The sequence below is a fragment of the Crocodylus porosus genome, unplaced genomic scaffold (genome assembly GCF_001723895.1).
Source record: "Crocodylus porosus isolate Cpor-Errol unplaced genomic scaffold, CroPor_comp1, whole genome shotgun sequence".
NCBI lineage: Eukaryota > Metazoa > Chordata > Crocodylia > Crocodylidae > Crocodylus > Crocodylus porosus.
The window spans coordinates 7,462,527-7,471,556 of NW_017728935.1; the positions used below are offsets into that span (position 1 = coordinate 7,462,527).

Sequence of the window (9,030 nt, forward strand, 5' to 3'; positions counted from 1 at the left end):
CGTGGCCGCCACGTCCTGTCCGGCCCTTCTGGCCACGGGGCAGCTTGGCCCCCGATCGAGACCGCCTGGGGCACCTGCCAGCTGGCATTCAGCACTTCGCAGGCTGTCTCCGGCGTGAGGGCCCAGCCGCAGCTGTGTGCGGGGTTTTCCGTGGTGGTGGTCACCGTTCACGGTGCCGCCCGAGCACTTCTGTCCAGTCCCAGCCCGTTGCACTCTGCTCCTGGCTGGCCTGGGTGTCAGCAGCCGAGCCCGCAGATATCTATACTTCCCCATTTCCATCGATGGAGGACAGACTGGTAGCAGATTCAGGTAAGAAAGGGAGCCAGATTGTGACCCACAGCCCCATCCTCCAAGGTGGTCAGTCATATGCAGCATCTGACTCTGTTTCTTATAGGCCCTGAAGCAGGAAAGATGACACACAAGCGGGCATCAGCTGACAAGGAGGGAAGAAAACCATGCCAGCCCAGGAAAGGTCAGGGAGTTTCGACATGATGACTCTTTATTTTATTTTTTTTGGTTCAGTCACCAAGCTGTAGACCTTGGGATCAGTGGGCCCCAGAAAGGTGGGTTGCTGACACTTCCTTCTAAGCAGGGTTTGTGTCTTGGCTTCTGATGGTGTCATACGCAGCCAGGTTTTCGGTGGGATAGTGAGGATCCTGTAAACCAGAGTTGTGTCATCTCCCACTTCCTTTTCCAAGGCAGGGAGCATTTTAGTCCCGTGGGCGTTTTGAGCCTGGGGTCAAGGCTGTTCCTTCTGCAGGGGGGCAGCTGTTCCTTCCCCCACTCATTGCTGGTATCTGGGGTTTCATTACACCCCTCAAGTCAGTGTGGGCACCTTTTTCGGGTCCGTTGAGAGCTCTGACTTCTCTGTCATGAAAGCCTTCTTTTCGCCTGTTGTCCTCCCGGTGTGGGGCCGCTTGCTTTCTTGAAACGCACCGCCTGAGCAACCACGGTTCGCTTGGCTCTCTCGCACGCTTCCTCCTACCACGCAAGAAGGACAGCGGATTTGAATGTGTGCCTGTGGCCTCCTCGCCGTTCCCTGTGTCCAGGCACATGTCCTTCATCCTGCATCTGTGCCTGGTACTCCACGTCCGGACCCCTGGGCTGCCCTGTGCCGAGGGTGCGAGTCCCGCGCGCCCTGTAGGACGGCTAGGGTCGGCGGAGCAGTCGACTCCCCTGCAAGCAGGGGGCCAGCACTGTGTCTCTGGGGACAGCTCTGTCCCTTGGCTGGCTGAGGGCCCTCCCCGTAAGCAGGGCTCTGGGCCTGTCCCTTTTGCCCCCTGTGGGCAGTCGGGCTGGTCAGGCGGGCCGTGCCCTGTAAGACGGGTGCCGGTCTCGGCCTTCTTGCCTCCTGGGAGTGGAGGTGTAAGGCTGGAGGTGAAGCGGTTTGCTAAGGAAGGGGCATGTGTGAGTGAGACAATGATCCCTCCCCGGGAAATGGGACTGTAGGATTTTTTGCAAAAGACTTTCTAGGGAAGGGCTTAAAGGAGAAGAGCGTTCTGGTGCAGAGGCACTTAATCTGAATCTCAGGATTAATTCATAAAGGTCTACAGAGAAAACACTAGCCAGTCATTGCTGCTCTGAGCTGCACTGACTTACCAGGGAGAATCTGCATCTCAGTGAGGCAAAGGAAAGCGCTTGCAGTGCAGCATTTGCAGGCACACGGCTGAACAGCACAGTTGTCAAACTCCTGTGGGCAGGGAGCTCCCCAGAACTGTTTCTTGCAGGCGTTCGGCTCTCTGCCAGTCCATCTGACACTCACCAGGGCTCATGCTCATGTTTGCTTTATGTAGCATCCCCAATCACCAGCCCTCTAAATCTTTTCCTCTGCTTAAAATCCTCCCTTTTACAAACTGGATTAGAAAAGCTACACGTGTTCTACACCAGAGAACCAGGCAGAGAAAGGGCTGTCCCACTTCCTGTCCCCAAACTAGTTTCCATACCTTTGCCCATGACTGCACTGTCTGCATATCGCTGAAGGATTGACCTTGTTGCCCTGACTTCAAAACTGCAGGTTATGAGGCCAAAAGTGATGGTGATTTTGAAGCAAGAGAGAAGGGGGAAGACCAACAAAAAGAGAAGAGAATGAAAATAAAATGGAGACAAAAAATGGAAAGCTTGGATGGGGAAGAATGAAAGGTTCTTGGACAAGTGTAGCTATTTTTCTGTGGAGGAGGAAAGAATAAGCTAATGGGAATGGGGGACTCCACACTGAGATAACTACATGTACGTCCAGTTTTGTACCGCTGGTGAGACTTCTCACCTTCTAACTGAGCAAGGCTGATACCAAACTTGAAGTTAAATGGAAAGACTCCATCTTGAACCAAAATGTGTTTCCAGGCAGGCATACCTACACGTGTGCAACATTATCTGTGCAAACATGCAGCCTTGTCACACGCGTGCATCTCCATGAAGACAGGCCAGTAGCACGGCGCTCATTCACAGTGTGGAGTGGGCAGAGCCCCAGGATTATGGGGAGAGGTGGGGAACAAAAGAGTGCTCACGCACCTGTAAGGTTAGTCATTTTTAGTTTAATAATTAGTTCGTGTTACCACATTTTCCTTAGTGGGAGGGATCAATCTGGGCTGGCTGTGGCAGCTGTAGGGGATTCAGTCTTTTGTGTTGTGAAATATTGCTCTTGGCCATGATCTTTGAAGCCCAGCAGTGTCTGTCTGTTGAGGACTCTTTGGGAAGCAGAGAATATCTGTGCGATAATAATAAACATTTATCGCTGGCTAGGAAAGTGTTGAACAAGTTGGGAAAAATTATTCTTGTCTCCGGTGTGGAGTAAAAAAAACCATTTGTATTTTGAAAGTCTCTCCAGCTCCAATTTTATATGTGAGGAGGCTACAAACTGGGGGGAAAGAGACGGGAGACTGGTTCTTCCTAGCACTGCTCTTGGCTGGAGGCAGCTCGCATTGCCCCGTCCTGTCAATACCACCCGGTATCTGGCCATGCTCCAGAACTGAAGGGGTCAGAACGGGAGGTTAAAGACATTTTTGGGCTGGCATTCGAGACTTTTTCGGTGCTCCTGGGTCCCTGCATTGCCAGCCAAGCACTCTGTACTGGTGCTTCTGCCTTTCTGAATACTACAGACTAAAAAGCAATGAGCTTTTCTGGATTTCTGCCTCTTTCAGTTAGCTGGTTGGCTTGTTTTTGTGGTTTTTTTCAGGCGTGAAAACCTCTGACTTTGTGGGTGTTAGACCTCAAAAGGCAAGGGGCCCAACTCTCAGGCATGTCATTCTCATCTCTTGAGCAGAAGTTAGCGCATTTCTAGGGTAGAAATTATGTGACTGTGCCTGGGACAGGATACAGCTTTTCTGGATTTTCAGCCAGCACTCTGGATAAGAGAATGCACCCATCTGAAGGAATTGCAACCTCCAGTCAAAATGCATGTGGTCTACTAGCCTCATGCAAAATCAAGGCCTTCAGGGAGTGTCTCTCACCTGAAATACCCCAGCAGAGAGGTTTTTTGTTTTTTTTTCAAACCAACAGTCAGATTTCAGCCCTCTGGGGCTGTCTTAATTATGGTATCTCATCACTGTCATGAATTTCCAAGCTACCTGCTGCAAAGCTCTTATGCGCCGGTAGAGGGGGAGACAGGATAGACTAAGCTCCTTTCCCCTGTGACGGGCTGTGCAAAGGCTCTTCTCACACAGCTGACAGATGCAGCCCCCAAAGGAGGGACACAGGAACCTTCTGAAGACATTGCTCCCTGGGTCTCTTAATCCTTAATCAGCTCAGCTGCAGGGGCCAGAGTGCAGACAAAGGAGGGCTTAGGGTAGGGAATGCAGTCCCAGAGCACCAAATTCAGAAACCTTAGCCCAAAACCTGAGCTTTTCCAGCCTAGCATTCATTACTCCTCCTTCAAAGAGTGGGATGGACGCACACCATCAAGTGCCATGGGATCCCAGGATCATAATATTTGGGGTCCGAGCTTTGCTTTTCCTAAATGAGGGACCTGTGCTGGGGAGCTGCACAGATTGCCTGGCCTTGGCCAAGGGTATGTGAGAGGGTAGGAATAGGGAAAGCACCAGAAGGTGGCTACAGATTACTTTTTCTCTATGTTTTCCAGGTTGTACTCCCTACGGATGAGGTAATCCAGGAGGTCTGCAGCCCAGTCCCGGAGCAGGAGGGAGAACTTGATAGTTGCATATCTGTAGTAGACTTCCCGCTGGCGGAGGGCTCCCCCCTTTATGATTTCCAGTGCACACTCCTCCTTCGGTGCAGGGGGGATAAGCACCACGTCTGCAGCAGCCTTCATGGCATTGTCTAAGGTGGGAAAAGAAAGTGCGCTTTGGTTGGATGTGCAATGGTCTGCATAAGTGAGCTCTACTCAGCCTCCAGAGCCTGCAATTGTTTTCAAAGTTCTCAGTAAGGAAAGAGCCCCTGTGGATTTGTGTATGCAACTCCTCTTCTGATGCCTTACATGACACCGTGATGATGGTGGTGTTGGTTCAGGTGGTTTTACTGTACTTGAAAGGAGAGACCCCCTTCTTCCCGACCTTGAATGACTTGGTGTAGTTGAGGGTGCAGACCTGTCCCTTGCACTGCAGGCATATACCCTTGTGAGAGTCCACTATAGCTTCCCAAAGAGAAGATCTTGGCTACACATTTTATGGCAATGGGCTCTTGGACTTTCCCTCTAGCTTGCTCCTATGTCCTTTTGCTAGGAGCAGATGTGACTAGCGGGCATCTGAACCCCAAGGCCTCTGAGTAGAGGAGCCTGCCTGAAAACATGAATATCTGCTCCTGTGCCCCATGACTATTGGTTTATGCAATTACGGGAGTATATAAAATGAGAGCTTTAGCACTGTGACCGGTTAGATCCTCGTTAGCTTCACTGCTGATTTACCCCACCTGAGAATCTGGCCGATAGATTTACACTGACTTCTATTCAGAGCAATGTATAGGCTAGCCATTGCTCTATTATTGTTTAGATGTGTCTGACTCCTTGCAGGTACTGAGAAAGAAGTGTGTATTGACACTGGGGTTTGGTGGAGGAGATGGTACTGTCCTACTAGGTCAACCCAGGCAGGGCAATGCCCATTTTCAGGCCGGTGTGAGAAGGATGGTTCTGGGCACAGCCCATATGCAAGTCAATTGGCAAGAAAATGGCAAGTGAACTTTGAGGCTGAGAAGTGCCAAGTGATGCATGCAGGAATGAATAACCCAAGATGCACATACAAGACGATGAGCTCTATGTTAGCCTTTGCTACTCATGTACTACTACTGCCTTGCATTCATGCCCGTGCTTGGGCCAGAAGACCCTGGAAGTCCCTTTCACGAACCCTAAGATTTTCTGAGCAAAGAGATTTCCAAATGTCTGTGCATAGTTCTCCAAAAACCACATTGTTTGGTGGCAGTTATCAAGGCAAATAGGATGGTAGCAGTGATTAAAAAGGGAATGTTATGATAGAAAAGGAAAATATTATTGTGCCCATGCCTTGAATACCATGTGTGTTTGTGGTTCCCCCCTCCCTGTCTCCAGAAGGATCTAGTAGAACTAGAAATGGTCCAGGAAAGGTCAAGGGCCTGGAGAGTTCACTAGTACAGTGCTAGAACTAGGGGACATCAATAAAGTTATTAGATGGCAGGATTAAAATGAGTGAACGGAAGTTCTTTTTTCACAGAACATGTCATTAACCTGTGGTACTCACTGCTTCAGGAAGTTTTGGAAGTTGATAATTTGACTAGGTTCAAACGGGATTGGGAAAATTCACAGAAGGTGGGTTTGTTAGTGGGTATTCAGCATTATAATGAGGGGTGCAATAAGGAGTGAGCCCTTATCCTGAAGATTAGGACGTGCTAGGCTTCTGAACACCTGAAGCAGCAGGGAGAGGGGCAGGGGATCAATCAGTCTGAATAAATAAACTTCTCCTTAGCCCCCACTCTTGGCCACAGTGACAAACAGGATGCTGAGTTACAGGGTCCTATGCTCTGATCAGTATGGAGCCCTTATCTTCTTGTGGGGTTTGCAGCAGCTGCCGCAGGGATCCCTGAAGGAAGGAGAGAACTGTCTGGCAGAGTTAGGTAAAAAGGTCATCATCTGACCACGACTCTTTCCTCATCAGCAAGGTCCAAGTAGCATCGGTCTTACCAGTATTGATGAAGCCAAGGATGCAGAGCGTGATGGAAACGTTGGTGTTCTGAAGAGCGAATTCCTGCCTCAAGGAGCTGAAAAAGCCATCCAGGGCAAACTTAGTCGCGGAGTATGGAACAGCGAAGGGACACCCGACTTTACCTAGGAAAAAAGGTTAAGTTTCATTCGTACTATTGCATAAAGTTTGCTTTCACTGGGGGAAAAAACATTGTGAAAAGTAAAACCTGCGTTGATGTTTCTAGGCCGGCCCTAGGGACACAGCCCAGAAATACAAAGGACCCTTAGAGAGCTGGGTACCTGATCCCAGTAGTTTCCAACCCTTTTAGAGAGCCTTCTAAGTCAGGCAGCAGTGTTAGCCTCCACCTTCTGCATCCCTGACAGTTGTAATCAAATATGCCCAAGGGGGGGATGATGAACAGAGCAGTTGTCTCTCTGTGGCCCCTTCAGTCCCCAGAGATTATGATAGGGGCCCTATCACTGGGATAACTCACATGCAATGGAGAACTACCAGCTAGGGGTCAGCTTGGTACTGAATTTGATCCACCGACACAAAGCAAACATCTGTGGGCAGCCAAAGGGCCGATCCAAAGAGGAATCCACAGCCTTCCCTTTTGCAGTTGGACTGTAATTCTAGTTCTGGGAGAACTGCAGCCTCGCTCTTATGCCTGAGTGTGGAGGTGCTGACTGTCCATCAATTGGAGGCAAGCACCCTAGAAAACCAAATGGGGACTGAATGGAGCAAAGTGGGTATCTCCCACCAACCCCCTGGGAGTACCGGGTTTTCCACACCGTGGAAAATCATCCTATACAATCTTAACTCTGGATCATAGCTGACCTGCCATGGAGGAAACCACCACGATGCTGCCCCCACTCTCCTTGAGCATCGGCAGGGCAGAGACGGTCATGGCCACGTAGCTGAGAAAGTTAGTCTCGAGGAGCTTCCGCACGTGCCTGACATCCCCGTCAAAGTAGTGAAAGTACGAGCTGCCGATGTGATTGAGGATCAACATGTCCAGGCCTCCTGCAAAGCAAGGGGTTGCTTTAGGGTGGGTGGAGTGAAACGAGGATGGAGATGCAGCCCAACCCTGTTTCATTTGCTATATATGCTTTCTTATAATAGCCGTGAATCCTGTGGTCATCCATCCCTCGAAACAGAGCGTGCATAGACTGAATATGTTAAAAGCACAAGTCTGCTGCTAGCAGACTTGTATTTCAGGGCAGTGGCCTTTCCTCTCTGAAGCTGGGTCCAAGCCCTGAGCCTGCTCACCAGTGTGAGTGCAGTTGTCACCCAAGTCATCCCAGGTCCAGTCCTCAGCGTACCACAAAAGCTCAGATGCAGTCGTCCTGCTCGGCTCGTTCAGGGCACAGAGGGGGAGGAGTCCAGCAGGGTTGCCTGGGGGCTCACAACTGGCACAGCATAGGCCACGCTGAGATGCACATGCTTGCAGAGCCTTGGGCAGTGCTGTGTGATGTGAACAGCAGGGTTGCTGCTGGCCAGAGCTGATTGACAGGCTGGGATTGCTCTCGTGAGAGGTGCTGGGATTCAGAGGCAGAGCATGAGGGGCATGTAGGATGATAACCAGGAGCACGCATCAGATCAAGGCTGCGTGGCAGAGCTGTGGGGCTTGAACCACAGAGGCTGTGGTTACTGTCACCCATTAGCAGGGGAAGGACTGGAACAGCAGGGGATACTGGTCCTCAGAGCAGAGTTGCACTGGCAGAGCCGTGCACTGTCTGTCCACACTAGCTCTCATGCGTGTATTCCTATCCAAGCAGCACTCAATAACAGTAAAAAAACCCCCAAAATACCTTAAGAGTGAGAAGAGCTCAAGAAATCCCTCCCTTCTCCCCTATCCTGTCCTAGTTGGCATGCATATAAGATAGACCAAGACATAGTTAAGGAGTGACAGGGCCTCTCCACATTGCCCCATGGCAAGGGACTGCTGGTGGTTTCCAGGCCGCGAGCAGTTAACGTACCCAGTAACTCTTCCGCCACCTTCACCACATGCTCAGCAAAGGCCGTGTCCTCCATGCTGCCACTCACGTGCCGCGCGGATGCTGCGCCCAGCTCTAGACACCGTGCAACGACCTGAAACGTGATCGGAACATTGTAGGAACCTGTTTCCCGTTGCCAACCCTCCGAGAGCCTGGCGTCACATCCCTGAGGGTCTTTGCGGGTTATTGTGTGGCTTGGGGGATACAGTGACTGCTTCGTGCATCCTTCAAGCGGCACAAAAGCAACACCTGGGAGCAAGACTGGAGCAAGTGTGTGCAAACAAGAGTGTATCTACTGATGTGCAGCCATAAGCACGCACATCTGTGAGCGTGTATGTGCACGTTACGCCATTCTCCCACAGCAAGTCTGTGAGTGCGTGCATACCTATGTCCCTGTGACACAAGACTAACCTTGGCATGTAAGTGTGTGTGTGCAGTGTGACAGGCATGCATATGTGAGTGCTCGGCTTGCCATTTACTTTCTGTAGCTTGGCCTCTGTCCGTGCCGTGATCAGAAGATGAGATCCCATCTGGGCCAGGTGGTAGGCCATTTGCTCTCCAATTCCGCTGCTTGCTCCCGTGACGATCACTCGCTTCCCTTTCAGCATCTCTGGAGAGGAAGGCATGAGGAGGATGACATGCCAGGACACCAAAGACATATTTTCTCTAGTGCCTACAGCAGTCATGAAATCAAGATGGGGAACAAGCCAACTCAGCCTGCTAACTGAGCAAGCCTGCTCAGAGGCAGCCGAGAGCCCCAGCTCCCCCTGCAACAAGCAATCTCTTTTTTCCTTCTCCAAGAAAAACTTCTGGAGAGAGTAGTTAACTTTGTTAAGGGAGTGCAGCAAGATTAAAAAAAACTCTGGCAGTGCCTTATTAGCGTATCTCATCACAACTCCAGACATGAAAATGGGCCATGGGCTTTTTTTTTT

The 9,030-nt window shown here is 50.7% G+C and overlaps 1 protein-coding gene and 1 long non-coding RNA gene across 2 annotated transcripts in view; one reads left to right on the plus strand and one right to left on the minus strand.

The window, feature by feature from the left end:
- The first annotated feature begins 144 nt into the window (after window positions 1-144).
- Window positions 145-6,179, plus strand: LOC109317897. Its single transcript, XR_002103137.1, has 3 exons — window positions 145-309; window positions 395-472; window positions 6,075-6,179. It is a non-coding gene; the product is annotated as an uncharacterized LOC109317897 (long non-coding RNA).
- Window positions 2,512-9,030, minus strand: part of LOC109317896 (corticosteroid 11-beta-dehydrogenase isozyme 1-like) — a 7,620-nt gene continuing 1,101 nt past the window's right edge. The window contains exons 2-6 of the mRNA XM_019546856.1: window positions 8,578-8,708; window positions 8,081-8,192; window positions 6,939-7,124; window positions 6,101-6,244; window positions 2,512-4,272 (exon numbers count right to left, since the gene is read on the minus strand). Coding sequence (XP_019402401.1) covers window positions 4,052-4,272; window positions 6,101-6,244; window positions 6,939-7,124; window positions 8,081-8,192; window positions 8,578-8,706 — 792 coding nt within the window. The 5' untranslated portion in view covers window positions 8,707-8,708 and the 3' untranslated portion in view covers window positions 2,512-4,051. The remainder of the gene's footprint in view (window positions 4,273-6,100; window positions 6,245-6,938; window positions 7,125-8,080; window positions 8,193-8,577; window positions 8,709-9,030) is intronic.